The 20,653-nt window shown below is 39.5% G+C and overlaps 1 protein-coding gene across 1 annotated transcript in view; it reads left to right on the forward strand.

Moving 5' to 3' along the window:
• The window catches only part of SEL1L2 (SEL1L2 adaptor subunit of SYVN1 ubiquitin ligase), a 69,090-nt gene that overhangs the window by 9,891 nt on the left and 38,546 nt on the right, over positions 1-20,653 (forward strand). Inside the window, exons 5-10 of the mRNA XM_062202274.1 lie at positions 8,444-8,497; positions 8,919-8,978; positions 9,062-9,143; positions 11,004-11,158; positions 11,765-11,821; positions 19,215-19,283. Coding sequence (XP_062058258.1) covers positions 8,444-8,497; positions 8,919-8,978; positions 9,062-9,143; positions 11,004-11,158; positions 11,765-11,821; positions 19,215-19,283 — 477 coding nt within the window. The remainder of the gene's footprint in view (positions 1-8,443; positions 8,498-8,918; positions 8,979-9,061; positions 9,144-11,003; positions 11,159-11,764; positions 11,822-19,214; positions 19,284-20,653) is intronic.

The following is a 20,653-nucleotide window of genomic DNA, read 5'->3' on the forward strand; positions in this document are numbered from 1 at the left end:
GTAACAACACAGTAAAATCTGAGAATGCAGTAAGTATGAAGAAGAAAATAAAGATATCCAGGGGTGGGCATTGTGGCTTTCAGGTTATGCTGTGCTAGTGACACTTGCATCCCATATTGGAATGTCTGGTTCAAATATTGGTCGTTCTGCTTCTGATCCAGCTCCTCTTAACGTTTCTGGGGAGGCAGCAGATGCTGATGGTTCAAGTACCTGAGTCCCTACCACCCACATGGGAGACCTGGATGAAGTTCCAGGCTCCTGACTATACCTTGGCTCAGCTCTGGTTGTTCTATACATTTGGGGAGTGAACCAACAGGTGTGAGGTTTTCTCTCTCTCTCTCTCTCTCTCTCTCTCTCTCTCTCTCTCTCAAGGCTGAGTGCTAAGCCAGTGCTGAGGGCAACGACTCTAATGTATGACCATTGGCCATATATTATCACAGCCATCTTTGTAGAAGAAATCAAGCCTTGCTGAGATGATATAGGAAATGTAAAGTTGGAGATTTGGGGATGGCATGTGGTAAGGGAGCAGGTGTTCTGAACTCAGAACATTTGAGCACCTATGAGTCCAGATTCCGCAGTCTAATAACTCTTCCATCTTTTGTTCATGTTTTTTAATATCCCTGAAGAAATTAGTTCTCCTGAACTCAGATTACCCAAATCTGAAAGAAGGTATTGACAGTAATATACACAACCTTTCACAAGGTTGCTATAAGGATTAAGTAACATCTGCAAGAGCCCTTAGCAAATGTTAGAGAACAGTAATGAATATTGTTGTGTTATGATTTCAGTTTCAAAAGCTTTGTCTTTGGGATCTGTCAGTCCTGACTTCATATCTGAGCTCCGAGACCCCTGTGACTTTCCTCTCTGAGTCTCTATTCCTCATCTATAAAATAGGTATATTTATCTAGTATATGTGTGTTTTGACTCAATGAAGACCAAAAGACAGAACATGAGTAAGGACAAACTTATGACCCAAAAGGCTGACATTGAACTGGTATGCAAAAATCAGTCATGCTATTTATTGACATGCTTAAATACTACAATATATAATGCTACAATATCACTTAAAAAAATAAACCTCTGCAACCCCCTCTTCTACCCTCCCTGACATCCTAGACACCCCTATTCCTCACTCACACTCCCCTTCACTAAAACTCTCAATGATCCAGCAACCATGGTGTTAATGTCTAGATAAGCACGGAACCTCCAGCACTGCAGCTGAATTCAATTATCTTGTTTTGCTGGCTTCAATTCTATATGTTCACTATCATTTCTGTCATCATTCTGGAAAATCTGCTTCCAATGGAAAATCATTTTTCAGTTGATTTTTCCTTATGCAAAGAACAACTAGTTAAGGTTATTTCATGCCACAAACAATGCTTGTTTCAATGTCTGGTTGTTAGGACCAGGCTGGCCACCAGCCATACTGATAATTGTCTTCTAATAAGCCTGCTGGATGACAACCTTTCTTCTCTGGCTATTCATGCCAGCCTGATATGAGAATCCTGCATGTCACTGAAAATGACAATGAGAGACAGTATAGATAGATAGATGGATAGATAGATAGATAGATAGATAGATGGAGAGAGATGGTAATAGAATAAGAATGAGGGTGCCTAATATATCCTGGAGAAGAATTGAATATTATACACTGCAGTGTAATAGATGGGAGGATCCTGGCATACCAGAGACCATATAGAAACCCAAAGTAATGGCCGGTGCCGCGGCTCACTAGGCTAATCCTCCACCTTGCAGCGCCGGCACACCGGGTTCTAGTCCCGGTCGGGGCACCGATCCTGTCCCGGTTGCCCCTCTTCCAGGCCAGCTCTCTGCTGTGGCCAGGGAGTGCAGTGGAGGATGGCCCAAGTGCTTGGGCCCTGCACCCCATGGGAGACCAGAATAAGCACCTGGCTCCTGCCATCGGATCAGCGCGGTGCGCCGGCCGCAGCGCGCCTACCGCGGCGGCCATTGGAGGGTGAACCAATGGCAAAAAGGAAGACCTTTCTCACTGTCCACTCTGCCTGTCAAAAATAAAAAATAAAAAAAAAAGAAACCCAAAGTAATGAAGAAAAACAAAAAGGATAAAATTCACATTTTAATGTGATGTTGAAGAAACAGAGGGAAGAAACACAATTTTAGGCGATGTACGAAAGGAAGCCACATGAGGGAAAGGAGACACAATTATTTCTTTACATACACCTTGAATTGCTTTCCTGGCAAAAATCCAAGTAAATTGAAGGAAATCTCAGTAGGGGGAACAAAAGCAATTAAGATTATGAGCTCAGTTCATTGCACTGATTTCCAAAGAAGCTGCACTTTCTGTACAAGAGAACTATTAATTAATGGAGTAATCTTCATGACAATGGTGGAAATGAGGAAATTTCAAGCAATTATACCCTACAAGTTATGCTGTGAGATATAGCATTCTACCAACCTGAAGGCAGATAATTAATGTATTTTTTATTTCTCTAATTCTCATTCAGGAGACAGAAATTCAGAATTAGATAAACTTACACTGTTCTTAATGTGGATGCAATGTTCTCAGTAGGAAATTTGCCTGTTAATTTTCCAAATAAAATGATAGGATTAAACCTCATTTGGCCAAGAATCAAGAAGTTGATCATTCATATTATATGGCCCTTAAAGTTTAGTTTAGTGATGATTAACTCTAAGTGGTATGCTTTGTAGCTATTATTTTCTTTTAAAAATGCTTTTCTGTTAGATTCTGTTTGTGGGTATGTATTATCCTTGATATCAGAAAACATTATCAGCTCTGGTGCATGCACTCCATTGGTTACATATGCAGAATCCTCAAAAAGTTCATGGAAAAATGCATGTTCTGAAAAAAACTGTATATATTTCAATTTTTTGCACCAAAATAAATTTCTTTTAATTCTGTTTTCACACAAGCTTTTTGAAGCCCCTTTTAGTTTAAAATCAGAAAACTCATTCTATCATGTAACAATAACCATAATTGATATGAGTAAAACGTAAAAATATATGAATAGCTTCCTGTTTTACTGTGCTTTGTGATTTTAGAATAATTCTGTCCCAAAGATTTCACATGTTTTCCATTTATTTCAGACTTGAATTATAGAACTATTTCAAGGAAGGTCTATTGTTAGCACTGTGCTACTTCTAAAAAAAATCATTTTTATTACCAATCTAATGATTACTTTGATAATTATAGGATTACTTGTGCAGAGAATTTCTCTTGATGTTAATGCTGTTTTTGTATTAAGAGTTCAGACAGTATCTGAGTTGCTCATTAGGGTTGATTTCATACTTTTCTTTGGTATACAGTTTGAGCTGAAAGTAATGATCACAGGTGCTTTCAAACCTCATACAATAATTAAAGGAAAATTGCTTAATCATTTTTCTCCTTTGTAATAACAATTTCTTATATAAGAAGTAAAAGGAGGAATATTTAAATTTTAAATTATTATGAAACCCAAGTAATTTACTTCTAAGTACAATATAATATCCTTTACACTTAACTCTTTTCACTCAAATCCCAGCTACAACAATGCCTCCTTAAAAGCCACAGCACACCAGTTGACTTTAGAATCAAAAGCTTGACCTTTAAAAAATACTGAAAGTGCCATTAATGTCATCACTGTTGTATAGCTTCTCTCTTGACTCACAACATTTCTCTTTTCTAAGTTAAGATTTAATCATTCTATAATCCATCTCATTTCATCTCACCCTTATCTCAGAACAAGATCAATTAAAAACTGATTATTGTGAAATTGTTAGGTTATGATGCCCATGTGTAAAGGAATAGTCCAGTGCTAACAATAATCAGCATATTTATTACATGACAGCCCAAACATTTTTTGCCTTTCTTTTAGTACTCTGGCATGCTTTAAGCAATGTAAGAAAATTAATAATAAAATAAAATGAAAATTGAGCTCTCCAAAGGATTCAAAATCACCCATTGTTATTTTTCTATGAAGCACGAGAAAGAATGACCTTGGGTTGGTTTTTCAAGGCTGTTAAAATCATGGCTTTAGCCTTTATTTTTTAGAATGAGCTTTATATAGAGGAACACTTCTAGTTACAAAAGTGAAATTTAACTCCCACACAATCCACTTCACAACTTCACGAGCCCTAAGATTTCTCCAGGAAGATCAGACCAGAAAGCATTCTAGGCTCTGCACAAAATGATACACTGTTGGCGAAAGCATCCTAAAACACAAGCCAAACCCAAGAGAACAGTGTCTTCATTTTCTTATATAAAGATCAGTATATGTGTTTATTGTCGTGTCAAAGTTTCTGCATACTAAACCATATTCTAAATTGAGCAGAATCAAAAAGTGCCAAGAGTTGCAAGATAAATAAAAATATAATATTGGATGGAAATTGATCCTTAAAAAAGAGCTAATTTAGCCATTTTAAATACACAGGAGTTAGCAGAGTTCCAGGATTTCAGACACCTTCTATTTGTAATAACAGACTAAAGGTGAAATTTCTTAAGTAGGGAAACTTGGAGACCAAAGAGGAAGTGGCAGGATCATAAAAGTTGTATGAGGTCTATGTGTGTGGGGTGTGTGTGTGTGTGTGTGTGTGTAGTTTTACTTTGGGTGTGTGTATTCAGTAAATGACACAAATTATACTTATTAACCAAATACCTATTAGTGCTCTTATGCTTTTGGAAAATGAACTCTACAGTCAGTATCCTATTTTTTGTTTTAAGAGATGGATCGGAAGAGAAGCACTGGGACTAGAACCAACGCCCATATGGGATGCCGGCGCTTCAGGCCAGGGCTTTAATCCACTGTGTAACAGCGCAGGCCCCAGTATCCTAGTTTTAAAAGTAACACGGTTGTTTGTCTTTGAAATTGTAATAAAAGTTCTAGAAATTTTCAATTTTTTAAAATTTTATTTTATTTATTTGAAAGAGTTACAGAGAGAGGCAGAGACAGAGAGGTCAGTCTTCCATCTGCTGGTTCACTCCCCAGATGGCCCCAACGGCCGGAGCTGCGGCAATCTGAAGCCAGGAGCCAGGAGCTTCTTTCAGGTCTCCCACGTTGGTGCAGGGGCCCAAGGACTTGAGCCATCTTCTACTGCTTTCCTAGGCCATAGCAGAGAGCTGTATCGGAAGAGAAGCAGCCGGGACTAGAACCAGCACCTGTATGGGATGCCTATGCTTCAAGCCAGGGCATTAAGCCATGCCACAGTGCCGGCCCTGAAAATTTCATTTTCTATTTTGATTGAATTATGAACCTTGATGTGTCTTGATTTTATGGAGACATTTTACAAGGTCTTACATATGAATCACGAACTAGATGAAAAATAGAAATATGTGCTTGATAATGGTGAATGGAGATTGTTAATTGTAAAGGGCTTATGTCAAGGTAAAAGCACGTCTCTTAACAGTACTCCTCAGGATTCTGCCCATGACTCCTGTACTCGTCAAGCATTTCATCAATTAATAAGTTGAGTAGCTAAAACCATACTGTTAGTAATATGAAGGATAGAAACAAAGGCATATTACCAAGGATCATACATAAAATATGGAATACATAAGAATGGTGACAGAAGAATACATACATAAGAATGGTGACAGGAGTGATAAAGCTGTATTTGGTAGAGCCTTAAAAATATTAGAAACACGGGCCGTGCCGACACTGTGGCGCATCGGGTTAACGCCCTGGCCTGAGACACCAGCATCCTATATGGACCCCGGTTCTAGTCCCGGCTGCTCCTCTTCCAATCCAGCTTTCTGCTATGGCCTGGGATAGCAGTGGAGGATGGCCCAAGTCCTTGGACCTTGCACCCGTGTAGGAAACCCGGAGGAGGCTCCTGGCTCCTGGCTTCGGATCGGCGCAGCTCTGGCTGTTGCATACATCTGGGGAGTGAGCCAGCGGGTGGAGGACCTCTCTCTCTGTCTCTCCCTATCTCTGTAACTCTGTCTTTCAAATAACTAAAATAAATCTTTTAAAAATAAAAGAATAGAAACACTAAAACTTTTACAATTACCTTCTGATAAAAAAAAAATAGTGTTTTGACTCTATGGAGAGCAGCAATGAGGAGACAAAGTGATATAAATGACCTAAATCACCATCTGTCACTGTGAAGTATATAAATTAATAACAACTAGTAGCAACTTATCTGGAATTGTAATGATGGATATTATCAGAAGAAAACAGCCAAACTAATTGAAAATGGTTATCTCCAAAGAGAAGAATAAGAAATAGTCTGAAGAAAAGCAGTGCACTGATGCTTACATTATAAGCTCTTCAGAAACATTCAGATTTTTGTTTTTAATACATATGCATCTATTAGTTTGACAAAAATATTTTTAAGTTAAATTTAGATATTAACCCTCTCCTCCCAAAAGAATTATTTTTAAAGTTAAAAAACTGAAGTCTTCTCCCACTAAAATGGAACCAGTATCCTTGAAAAGTGTCCAATTCCAGGTGTGGGACATGAATTGAACAAGGTGATGTCTAAACATCTTATGCACAACAGGAAGGAAGCCAACATAAAACTCTATAGGATCATGACCAAGGAACTGAGGAGCCAACTCAAATAAGCTCCCAATTGGCTAGATTATTCCAGCTACTAAATGAGAATGCAATGATAGAATTAGAATGTCATCATTTACCAACTCTAATAAATCAGTGGAACCAAGGAAAGGTTGTGAGTGTCTGTTAACATCACAAAACAGAAGAAGAAATTATGCACCTCCTGAGGGAAAACATAACATTGTCTGTCAAACAAGGTGTATTAAGTTCGATCAAGCCTCTTCTACCTGCCAAATTAGGGAAAATACAGTATTACAATCAACAAAATCCAGACTAAGAATAGCTCTACAAGACAAATAACTTGGGGCCAGCACTGTGGTGTAGTGGTAAAGCCTTCGCCTGCAGTGCTGGCATCCCATTTGGGCACTAGTTCAAGTCCTGGCTGCTTCACTTCTGATCCAGCTCTCTGCTGTGGCCTGGGAAAGCAGTGGAAAATAACTCAAGTCCTTGGGCCCCTGCACCCACGTGGGAGACTCAAGAAGCTCCTGGCTCCTGGCTTTGGATCAGCCCAGCTCCAGCCATTGCAGCCATTTGGGGAGTGAACCAGCAGATGGAAGACCTCTCTCTCTTTCTCTCTCTCTCTCTCTCTCTCTTTTTGCCTCTACCTCTCTGTAACTCTGACTTTCAAATAAACAAATAAATCTTTAATAAAGAAAAGACAAGTGATGCCTTTTTTCATTTAAAAAATACAGAGGGAAAAGAAATGGGTAAGAAACTTATATATTGAAAGATTTAAGAGACATGCCACTCAACTGCAATGTACAAACCAAAGCAATTAAAGCAATTAGTTATTGTTCCTAAAATTTCCTCAGAGTTCAAATTAGAATAGTTGATACATTTTTTCCAATATGATATCTTCTGTACCATTAAGATATTGTTGTTGCAGCATTTCTTAAGGGAATGCTCCACTATTTTCACTAGAATTTTCTTCCAAACCACTGACTCATTCTGCACTATTTATGTAGGCACTTTCCTATTTAACTAAAAAAAAAAAGAGTTTATCATCTTTTGCTCTCCCTGGAGTTTGTCTCTAGCACTGCAGAATCTCTAGTACAGTAATAAGCCACCGGGCATCTGTCCTCAGCAGGCACCAGGCATCCAGAGTACACTGGTTTATTGCAGTGCTCACACTTGTGTCAGAATCAAACCACACACACACACACGCACACACAGTCACCCAGGTAACACTCTCCATTGGACATACATTCTGCTCTTCTTTCTCTCCCTTAGTAGAAATCATCATTTGGAATTTTTTTCCTCCAAATAACAGTCAAGAGGTGCTAACTTGGAAGATGGGTGACCATGTGCAAAATAAATGGCTTCTACTGCCTACTTCAATGCTCTGTTCTTGACTTTGCATTAGTCTTGTGTATTATGACTTCTTAATTTGTTTCTGACATTCTCATGAAGGCTTTTTGGACCACATGCTGTGGTTAAGTGATGTTTCTGTGGAAGATGTATCTGGGGTTTCCTATTGAACCTCTTACTTTGAAATCAGGCTTTCACTTTTTATTCGTTGTACTTCTTGCTGTTTGAATATTCTATATCAATTACATTGTATTTTTTAAGATATTAACAGGAAAAAACAAATTTAATTTTTAAATTAATGAAGGAGAAAACTTTTTTCAAGTAAGGAAAACATATAAACATCATTGGTTTATAATTTTTTATTATTTATTCTAAAGTTTAGTAGGAATTGTCCTATTTTCATGTGTTAGGCAATTCTCCCACTATTTTGATCTTTGCCAAATTCTTATAGCCTTCACAAAAGTATTTTTGTTACAGTATAAGAAATAAATTAACAATGACAATTATTAAGGAGCAGACATTTAAAATGTCCCTTACCAATATAAATGAAAATAATTCTGAACTAAATTGATTTATTGATCCTTATTGTTTCTTTTGCACTTTAGGCATTAGGATTTTTGTCTTCTTATGGAATAGGAATGGAATATGATCAAGCCAAGGTAAAATCATTCTATTTTTTCTTCTGGCACAAAATCAATTTCTTTAAAATGACATTGAATAGAGTCTACTCTTTAAGTAAACAGGTTCACTCTAGGGTGGTGATTAAATAACGAGATCGAAAGAAAAATTTAGTATTATTCTGAGAGAAGTTTCTTTAAAAATCATATTGTGGATTCTTCTCTAAAGGTGAGATTTTTTGATGGTTAAATATTATATATGACGTCCTTATCCCAAACTCCAGAACATGGTTAACTCCCAGTAAATGATAGCCACATTAACAGAGGAAAAGACCGATATTTGGAATGTATTTTGGAGTACTTCCAGATTTATTCCCAGGCTAAGAGTGAAAAAGCAATGTTTGTTTGATTTTCAAATTTAGATGACCAATGTGTTTCTTCATTTTTCTTTTTTTAATTTTAGGCACTCATCTATTATACCTTTGGAAGTGCTGGTGGAAGCATGATGTCTCAGATGATTTTGGTTTGTAAATTTAATATTCTAAGACCAAAATATTCTAAGACAACATTGTCTGCATATTAAAAATATATATGCTTGTGTTTTAGGGGTACAGATATTTGTCAGGAATCAATGTTCTGCAGAATTGTGAAGTTGCCCTAAGTCATTACAAGAAAGTGGCAGATTATAGTGAGTAATCCTCATATTTTAAGACAAACAGATTTGCCACACAATTTAGAAAAATAAACATCGATCAATATAAATTTATAAAAATATTTATCCTTTTAACATCTACTATAGTAAAATTGTTTTAGTACTGTACTATAAGGGAGAGTTTCTGTTTCCTTCATAGTTACTTTTCAAAAGTTTAATTTTTAAAAAATGTTTTAAATCATTTCATTCATCTTTTATTTTTGTCAATATATATCCCAAATGTTTCTATTTTACTTTTCTTGTGATGTTGTTTACTTAAACTGAGAATCTGAAGATACAACCAGCAGACACTAAGCAGTTCCCCTCCTTCCTCTAACATTTGGAATACAGGATGACTTATTAGAATTTCTTAAGGTGATAAATATTAAGCACACACATGAGAAACCTATCTCTACATTTAAGAACAATTCAATCATTTATCTATTATCCTATGCTTTCTCTACAGAAAACAGAATGTGAGGCTAATATATGTTCCTAGAATCATATTCAAAGTTGTGCATAACATTTCAACTTTCAGCATCACTGAAACAGACTACATAGCAATTTTTAAATAGAAGGTTTACAAAAGTGAATAATGTAAGGTCCACTTAATTGATCAGAAAAATATGTAGGGACCCGTGCTGTGGCGCAGTGGGTAAACCAGCTCCTGCAGCACTAGCATCCCATGTGTGTGTTGGTTTGAGTCCCAGCTGCTTCACTTCTGATCCATCTCCCTGCTGATGTGCCGGGAAAACAGCATAGGATGGCCCAAGTGCTTGGGCCCCTGCACCCACGTGGGAGACCTAGAAGAAGCTCCTGGCTCCTGGCTTTGGATCAACCCAGCTCCAGCCGTTGCAGCCATTTGGGGAGTGAAACAGAAGATGGAGAATCTCTTGTCTTTTCCTCTCTCTCTATTTCTCTCTAACTCTGCCTTTCAAATAAATAAATAAATCTTTAAAAAATAAAAATACCTAAACATATATTTTTGTCACCATTAAGTTCTAAGGAAAGGAAAAAGAGAAGACTACTTTTGAATTTTTTAAGATAAATATTATCTATTTGAAAGGCAGAGTTACAGAGAGAGAGGGGGAAAGACAGAGAGAGATGTTTCATCAGCAGCTTCATTCCCCAAATGGCCACATGGCTAGTGCCTGGCCAGGCAGAAGTCAAGGACCAGAAGCCTCATCTGCGTCTCCCACGTAGTTGCAGGGGCCCAAGCACTTGGGCTATCCTCCATTGCTTTCCCAGATTTATAAGCAGGGAGCTAGACCAGAAGTGGGCATGTCGGCATTGCAGGCAGCTGTTCAGCCTGTTATGCCACAATGCTGGCCCCTACTTTCGAATTCAAGATACACTGTCATTTCATGTGCTTAAGGAAACTAGAATCACTATGTTTATACTTCGAACTGTACACTTTAGTAGATACATTTGAACATATACTCATTTTTGTATTATCTTCAGATTATCCATAAGAAATTTAAAAAGCTATTATTACTTTTACTTTGTAGTTTCAGTCCCAGAAAAAAGTCAATGGTAGAGAGGATGAATTGTCTGCTCCTAAAATCTCTCCTGTTTATCTAAGCCTGCTTGGCCAAGATAATTGAGTAGAGACTTATAAGCATAGAAGTTAATAATGTTTATGTGGGTTGCAAAGAATAACTAGGTTTCATATACTTTTCTCATAACTAAATAAAAGTCAGCAAATTTTAACTTCCTATGGATCATCCCTCTGTGCTAATAGACCAGATTTCTGCACAATTTAAGGAGAATAAGCCTAACAACATTTTCTCTATACTGAATGTTAATCTCTTGCAGCCTGTTCTTTCTAGCTATTCTCTGGCCTGTTTCTATTTGCAGTTGCTGACAAATTGGAAAAAAATGAAGGTATTCCAGTGGAAAAAGTGAGACTAACTGAGAGACCCGAAAATTTGAGTTCCAATAGTGAAATTTTGGATTGGGACATATACCAATACTATAAACTTTTGGCAGAAAGAGGAGATGTTCAGATACAAGTAATGTATACAGATAAGATTGACTTTTTAGAATATGCAAATGATAAGATGCTTGATTCACTCTGAGTCCTAGAGGGATTAGCAGTGATCCATCCTGGACTGATAAGGGAAGAGAAACCCTTTCTTCTTTGCACTGTTCCTGTTTTGTCCCCTGCCACTTGCAGTCCCTGACCCTAATGGAGAGCTAGTTACCATAGTAATCACAAAATTCTTTGCATTTCTTACTGAAAGTTTCATTTTAGAAATAACTTACATTTTGTTTATAGACTAAATGCCCCATCAAATGCTAGTTTTAATATGCTGTTCTCAGGAATGGGGCATCATCCCTGTGACCTCCGAGAGTCAGAGTGAAGGCCCCTTAGGTTTATGTGCCTGAGTGTTCGTTCCTGCACACCAGCTTGACAGGATTCCTGCTGTTGAGGAAGACATAACTCCAGCAGCATCCCATTAGCCACTAAAAGATATAGTCTGGATTGTTTCCCTGCTTCTTTCAAGTTCATGACAACTTTATCAAACTGAATTAACATCCTACAGTAAAATCACCATGTTTTCTTTATTTAAATTAACACTACTGTTAAAATCATTCTCAAAAATCATCATTCCTAGGTATCTCTTGGACAATTACATCTAATTGGGAGGAAAGGTCTAGATCAGGACTACTACGTAAGTCAATCTTAAGATTCAGTCATATGGAGTGGGGAGGGTTGGGGTGAGGGAGGCTGGTAGGGCACTGAAAGTGGAGAGTGGGAGAGATGGAAGAAGTGGAAGAGGTGGGAAAATTCCCTAGGAGAAAGCCCAACCCTGCTACCTTGGCCAATCTGCTTCTCAGATGGTGAGGAAGAACAAAGTTCATGTCAAGGCGCACGTTCCTACTTGTCTTCAAGTGCAAAGGGAGGGGCACTTGGGGCAGGTGGAGTACCCATACTCCAACAGAACCTAGCCTTTTCCCACCCTCACACTCAGCGCAAGCCTTGAACATTGCCCTCCCACAAAGGCCAGCTAATAGAAAGTCCACCTGTGAGTTAATTTAATGTTGAGGAGCCTGAAGACCAACCTCATCCCTGTTTGGCTAAATCAGAGGACAGCCTGCTTTAATGTAATTAAAAAACATATTAAACATCTTTATAAATTTGCTAAGCTTCTCTACATCATTTTGTTTAACCTTATCTTATCCCAGTGAGATTAGAAGATTAATTAACCATTCATATTTATAGTGGAGAAAAAAAGCAAATAAATTTGTCCTACATGGTGGCCTCCTCAGTAAGACGCCAGAGTCATGGTGTGGGTTCTTATCTAGATTCTGATTGTGGTTTTAAGGCCCTAATAACCACCTACTGGGGAAATAACTGCATTCTTTTTAAAAGATGAGTTTGCAGCTCTTCCATTTTATAGGAGACAAGTGTTCATTGTTTCAAAGGAACATGTACCCTATTTCAGCACAGTCCCAGCGGCTCAGGGGTGGAAATAACTACATTGTAAAGCTGTTACATTTAAAAAGTAATCTGTTATTGCCTTCCAGTTTACTTTATATTATTATTTTATGAATGTGTATTTGGTAATATAATTTGTAGCTTATATGAGATACAATAAACATCAAGTAAATGTCAAAGTTAATTTCATAAAATGTAATAAAATAGGTAGTAATTTAAATCAGCATATGCATCCCAAGGCAATTCAATTGAAGGTCTTCAGATTATTTTTTTTAGTTCCTAAACACAACAAAGAGCATATCTTCTTTAATGGAAAGTGCAGGATTCCCAATATTACTTCAATGTTGGATTTCTGCCTGCCATGAGTTTCTCATATTAATTGTAGGATACATAGCTGGGAAGAGTTCCTCATTTTCCATAAACATGAAATTTGGATGTAAAGGCACCCAAACCTTAGCTTGTAGGGAAGACGCAGGAATCTTTGTACAGTGTAATAAAACCCCTCAAAATACTTCTAATCAGCCCCAGCCCGCATGAACACCAAATGCAATCCCAGGACTGGCACTGAGTCATTCCAGTGATCCAGTGGCAATAGCCAGCAGCTGGGCATCATCAGCAAACAGCCCACTCAGGATATTCCAGCAGGCTCATTCGTAGAGGTGTTATTTGGTTTGTTTTTTTACAGAGGAGGAACTGAGGCTAGAGTCAGAAAGTAAATTGCTTCAAGGCTCACAGCTGAGAAGTAAGGTAGTTTAAGAAGCAGAAGTTGAACTCAGACCCTTAGCATTCAAAACCTGTGCTCTTTTAATTAATATATATATATATATATATATATATATATATATATATATATATATATATATAAAGCAAGAAAAAAGGCTGCCATGACTCTCAGATTCCTTCAGGTCTAACTTTCTGGGTGGGCCTCCTACTTCCCATTTAAAAAGGAGATTTCGATTTCAGAACCATCTCAGTCTATCAGGCCTTCTGTGGGGCAAGGACAAGCTGATTCTTTCTGTGTATGTCAACCTAATGATTTCGGACACATGTGGAGGTCTGTGGTCAAAGTCTCAGACTGAGTGACTAGGCATCAGTTAGCTTTGTCTGCACCACAAGCCATTCCCAAACATAGGTGGCTTAAAATGACAATCATTTAGTTGATTCAAGATTTAAGTTAACAATTTTGGCTAGATTCAGCTTGAGCCAGTCTGGTCTGGGCAGGCTCAACTCAGATTAGCTGGGCTTTAAATGCATGTGCTGGAGTGCTGACCAGTGCTGGTTGGTTTATCATGGCTTCTTCTGTGATGACTAGGATGACTGGGCCTCTCTCCGTGTAGTCTTACATTACAGGCAATTGACCCAGGCCTTTCACATGGCAGTGGAAAGTTTCGAGAACACAGAGCAGAAGTCTCTTAAGTCCATAGCTCAGAACTCATAAATCACTTCAGTAGCTTTCTTTGGTCATAACAAGTCACAAGGCCAGTAAGCCTGAAGGAACAGAGTGGGTGCCTCTCAGTGGACAGAGCTGCAAAGTATGATGGCATTTTTGCAACTCACTATAGTTTAGTTGCACCAGAATCAACTTGAAGTGGCAGGGGAAACACGTAGAAGAGAGGGAAAATAAAAGGATAAGCCTGATTTCTAAAAGGTTATTACAGCAGCTCTTCTGATGTCCGACTTCTCTTCCTTCAGCTGTCACTTCCTTGGAGAGGATTTTCTTGATCAATTCTACTCTTTCATCACTTACCCTATCACACTGTGTTTATTTTCCTCATGGCCCATATAACTCCCTGAATTTTGTTGATCTTTGTGTCCCCACAAAGAATATAAGTTCTTGTCTGTCTGGCATTCACTAGGAATGCCAAACTCAAAAAAATGCCTGGTAACGTGAGGTACCAGTATTTGTTGAATGAATAAATGAGTGAATGAATGCTAGCCCTAAACATACGTTGCTCCTCAGCCTGCAAACCACCACTTGAGCTTGTCTGCTAATTTTTCAGTCCACTAAAGAAATATATTAGTATATGGGCCGGCGCCGTGGCTCAATAGGCTAATCCTCCGCCTTGCAGAGCAGGCACACTGGATTCTAGTCCCGGTCAGGGCGCCGGATTCTGTCCCGGTTGCCCCTCTTCCAGGCCAGCCCTCTGCTGTGGCCCGGGAGTGCAGTGGAGGATGACCCAAGTGCTTGGGCCCTGCACCCCATGGGAGACCAGAATAAGCACCTGGCTCCTGCCTTCAGATCAGCGCAGTGCGCCGGCCACAGCATGCCGGCCATGGCGGCCATTGGAGGGTGAACCAACGGCAAGAAGGAAGACCTTTCTCTCTGTCTCTCTCTCACTGTCCACTCTGCCTGTCAAAAATAAAAAAAAAAATAAAATAAAAATAAAAAAATAAGAAATATATTAGTATAAGCCTCTTTTTAAAATTTTTATTTATTTGAGAGGTGGAGTTACAGACAGAGAGAGGGAGAAATAGAGGTCTTCCATCCTCTGGTTCAATCCCCAGATGTCAGCAATAGCCAGAGCTGGTCTGATCTGAAGCCAGGAGCTTCTTCTGAGTTTCCTACAAGGGTGCAGGATCCCAAGCACTAGGGCCATCTTCCACTGCTTTTCCAGGCTATAGTAAGAGCTGGTTTGGAAGAGGAGAGGCCGGAACACGAACTAGCACCCATATGGGATGCTGGCACCACAGGTGGAGGCTTAGCCTGCTACACCACAGTGCTGGCCCCAATAAATAAATATTTTAAAATATATATAAATATCAAAAATAACTATCTTGCCTCCTCTTCTCCTCCCTCACTGTTGGGTTGAATCAGTCTCTCTATCATGTGTTTTTTTTTTTTTTTTAAAGATTTATTTATTTGTTTGAAAGTGAGAGTTACAGAGAGGAGAGGCAGAGAGAGAAAGAGGGAGAGAAGACTTCCATCTGCGGGTTCACTCCCTAATTGGCCGCAACAGCCAGAGCTGCGCCCATCCAAAGTCAGGAGCCAGAAGCGTTTTCCGGGTCTCCCACGCGGGTGCAGAGGCCCAAGGACTTGGGCTATCTTCTACTTCTTTCCCAGGCCATGGCAGAGAGCTGGATCGGAAGTGGAGCAGCCGGGTCTCAAACCAGCGCCCATATGGGATGCTGGGGCTTCAGGCCAGGACGTTAACACACTGTGCCACAGCGCCAGCCCCTATCATATGTTGTTATCAAAGACAACAGTTTTGCCCTCACCCTAACCAAATTCTTAATTATTGAAAGGTATTGACTGGCGCCGCGGCTCACTAACTAATCCTCCACCTGTGGCACCCACATTCTGGGTTCTAGTCCCGGTTGGGGCGCCGGTTCTGTCCTGGTTGCTCCTCTTCCAGTCCAGCTCTCTGCTGTGGCCCGGAAAGGCAGTGGAGGATGGCCCAAGTGCTTGGGCCCTTCACCCGCATGGGAGACCAGGAGGAAGCACCTGGCTTCTGGCTTCGGATCGGTGCAGTGTGCCGGCCATAGCGACCATTTGGGGGGTGAACCAACAGATGGAAGACCTTTCTCTCCTTCTCTCTCTCTCACTGTCTAACTCTGCCTGTCACACACACACACAAAAAAAAAGTATTGTGTATGTATTTCTTGATTGCATTATCTTGAATTTTCTACACATAAATTTTAATGTCATTTGCATTTCTAAATATATACAAGCTTAGAACGGATTGGATTATGAAAGCAGAGTGTTTGGGTGCATATTAGTAAAGTGGATAGAACATAATTAAATTAAACCTGGCAGATGAATAATATCAAATAAGTGAGAGTAACTGCTTTATTTATCCTGCCACCCATTAAAAAGAAAAGAGCTAATAGCATCCCTCTTCATGATGATTTACAGAGCCTGGGATTTAAAAAAAGTGTTCATAAATATTTTTAGAACAGTATATTTTTCTTGGCATTTCATTCTATGGGAAATGTTACAAGCTGATTAAGGATTTGCTTAGAGCCAATAAAAAAATCATGCTCATTAGAATAAAGATGTGGATTCAAATAATAAAAACTTCACTTAGCATAATGTCTGAGACAAATCATATTTCATCCTAAGGCACCATCAATGGTAAAACATACCATTATTTTATGTTCTACTGAGAAAGAAAAAATGCCAATATAATTTATAATATGCCAGTGACAATAAGAAATGTTCTGATTAAAATGGGATTGGGTAAGATGCACATCTTAGAATCATTGATGGTAGCTGATCAGTAAATATTTGAAGGATTGGTGGATGGATGGATGGATGACTGGATGCTTGATCTTAACTAATTGAAAGACCTTAGATTGATTCATGCATATCCATCAAATTAGCTTACACAATATTTTCAAATTGTGTTTTTAAAATGTTTTTACAATTGAGAAATAGCATTAAGGAAATACAAATGTAAAAAGAAAATTGAAATGCCAAGAAAGCCATGACATTGGAGTGATGTGTAACAGAGAGCCTCACTTCTTTTTTATCTTTATGGAATCATTATATTGAATGATGAGGGAAACTCCAGAAGTTTTATTTGCATCTGGGGAATAGATAATTTTATTTATTTATTTGAAAGGCAGAGTTACACAGAGGCAGAGAGAGAGAGAACGAGAAAGAGATTTTTTTTTTTTTTTGATAGGCAGAGTTAGACAGTGAGAGAGACAGAGAGAAAGGTTTTCCTTCTGTTGGTTCACCCCCCAAATGGCCACTACGGCCGTTGCGCTGCGCTGATCCAAAGCCAGGAGCCAGGTGCTTCTTCCTGGTCTCCCATGCGGGTGAAGGGCCCAAGGACTTGGGCCATCCTCCACTGCGTTCCCGGGCCACAAGCAGAGAGCTGGACTGGAAGAGGAGCAGCCAAAACAGTATCTAGCACCCCAACCAGGACTGGAACCTGGGGTGCCGGCGCCGCAGGTGGAGGATTAACCTAGTGAGCCAAAGCGCCAGCCCTCTATTGCAGGATATTTGAGAACTAAATTACTAAGCTGGATTTTGAAAATGATTTCATAGAATCATAATACTAGAGCTGAAGGGTCCATAGGTATTAAAGTCCAACCCCCTTATGCTAGAGATGTATAAACATTCATTCATTCAATTATGGAATATTTCCTGAGTCTCTAAGCATGGCAGACACTATGTTAACTACAGAGGATTCAACATCAGAGGAGACTACATATGTAGATAATTAAATCAGTGGATAAATGCCTAGATAGGGACAGGACATAGTGCACTGAGAGCACAGAGGGGAGGACTCTGAATGAGCAAACCAAGGCCAGGAGATAATGTTACTTGCATAAATTATAGTTACCTAGGGACATATTTGCTGTCATGGCTCAGTAGAGATAGTCATAATAAATACTTTTATTTTTATATTAATGTACTTTAATTTGGTAAATAACACATCGCTACAACTCTCTCCTAACAAGGTACACTTACACTTTTCCAGACATTTTAGCTTCCCTAATACTCATAAATATCCAATGACCTCTATTTTCCACACATACCAAAAAACTCCTTAACCTGATATGCAATACACACATCATCCTAGTGAGCATTTTTTAAAGAGCAAGAGTTATGTTCTAGTTGGTTTATTTTATTATGCCATGTGGTTTCTGAGGAGACTTTCTGGAAGACCAGCCCAAGGCCTAGGGAATATGGCAGTAAAAAACAAAAGCAGCCCTTATGAGTGTTCTAGACTGAGCACTTCATTTAATGTTATGACCTAGGCAAAGTCAGAGGCTTTGCCAGTCTCCTGCAATTTAATTTGGCATAATCTTGAAGCTCACCTGTGCAGAAAGACCTAGTCTCAGCAGGCAGCTGGGCAGGTCTGATCTTACCCTGTCTTATAAACCTTAAGATGCCACATAACCAATTCTGGCAGCTCTAATACAAACTGTCTTGCAAAGTGTCAACATAGAAGCCTACTTTTTCAAAATAATGTATTATTTAGCTTTATACAAGGATTCATCTCATTCCATAAATCCACATGCCTTTCATGTCTTTCCAAATGTGAGAAACAAGTCTTAATATTCTAAAGTTATATATGTGTCTCTCACACACACACACACACACATACACAAACACACATAAAGGGTCTTCCAAAAGTGCATGGAAATTTTATATTATGAAAAAAGTATTCATGGTTTTCCAAAAATTTCACACTAAAATAAAATTTTTTAAGATTTATTTATTTATTTGAAAGGCAGAGAGAGAGAGAAAGGGGGGGGGAGAGGATAGTCTTCCATCCATTGGTTCACTCTCCAGATGGCCCTAACAGCCAGAGTTACCCCAGTCCTAAGTCAGAGGCCTGGAGCTTCTTTCTGGTCTCCCATGCAGGTGCAGGGGCCCAAGCACTTGGGCCATCTTCCACTGCTTTCCCAGGCCACAGCAGAGAGCTGGATTGGAACTGGAGTAGTTGAAAATCAAACCACCGCCCATATGGGATGCCAGCACTGCAGGCAGTGGTTTTACCTGCTATGCCACAGCCCCATGCCCTGCCCCTAAATTTATCTTTCAATTACTTTTTTTCCATGAACATTTTGTAGATATTTTGGAATACTTACTGCATGATGAAATTTGGTTCAAAGAGCCATTTTGAGGATTTGTTTGTGACTGGCAATAATACTGTTCCTTTTCTCTCTAGAAAGCATTATACTATTTCTTAAAGGCAGCAAAGGCTGGGAGTGCAAATGCCATGGCATTCATCGGAAAGGTACATGCTTCACCTTGATCAATATTTTTAATATATTAAAAACCTAAGAAATTAGTGATGCCAGTTAATGGAATTCAATGTGTGTTGACAGGACTGCAGTCCTCATTCATGGAAGCAGCTCAGGAAGCACTTGGCTGCAGCCTGAGGGTGGTATTCTTGAAATGATAGTTTGGGACGTCCCATACAACAGCAGCTTCTAGGTGGAGCACCAAAAGCAGCCATGAAAGTGGCCCAGGACTCCTCTGCTGAGTGTAGCTATGAGCCTGTGAGCTCCTCTCCTTCCCTACCCCAAACGGTAATAGGAGATTCAGGCTAGTAATATGTTGAAAATTGATATAGGCTACAGACTCAACCCGCGAGGCCCATGCACTGTCAGCATGGTGGGGCAACAGCACTCTTCAACAAGAAGCACTGGAGACAAGTTTCAGTAAACATATCTGCTTTATTAACAACCAAGCACATCTTTTAAAGGGCAGGCAGAGGGGACATAACTAATTCAGAGCAATACTAATTCTGTAGGGTGAGGTCGATATTGGCGCTGCTATGCTTCTCCAATCAGCTTGAAGGTCACTTAGCTAGGGTAGCTTTCCAGGTGGGCCTGGGCCACATCCGGGAGCAGTTTACCTGATTGGCGGGGAGTGGGGGAAATGTGCCTAGGGCTCCTGCATCCTGCCAGCAGTCAGGCTAACCTCCTGCATGGGCAGCCTCCCAGCCAGATACAGGATCATCCACAGTAGGCCTTGACCCAAATGCCTATCTCCTTCTCCCCTTGAATGAGAACCAACTTCAAGCTGACCAAAGTCTGTTCTTTGTCACTTCTGATGAGAGGTTCCCTAGGGTGGTTAGGCAGCCTTTGTGTACGGTTCTTTTAGAAAGACATGTTGAATCTCTCTTAAAGACCACTCAGTACCAACTTGGCTCCCTTCTGCCAATTTGCATTAGTAACCATGGGGATGAGTGCCTTGCTTCCGGAAGTGCTATATAAAGAAAATCTAGATGAAAGAACAGGAGAAAATACAAATAAGATTCATGTTTTGGCCCTTAGGCAAGGTCACTCAGAATGTATATAGCAGATTAGTTTCTGCTTTCGTTTTAATTAAAGTGAAATTCAAATAGCAAAATTAACCATTTTCAAGTGTACAATTCAATGGCATTTAGTACATTCATAATGTATGCAACCTTTACTTCCATGTAGTTTTAAAACATTTTTAGGGCCAGATTGGAGGCACAGCAAGGTAAGCTACCCCCTGTGATGCTGGAATTCCATTTTAGCACTAGTTCAAGTCCCAGCTGCTCCACTTCTGATCCAGCTCCCTGCTGATGCACTTGGGAAAGCAGCAGAAGATGGCATTAGTGTTTGGGCCCCTGCT

Source organism: Lepus europaeus, chromosome 10 (assembly GCF_033115175.1).
Source record: "Lepus europaeus isolate LE1 chromosome 10, mLepTim1.pri, whole genome shotgun sequence".
NCBI classification, from domain to species: Eukaryota; Metazoa; Chordata; class Mammalia; order Lagomorpha; family Leporidae; genus Lepus; species Lepus europaeus.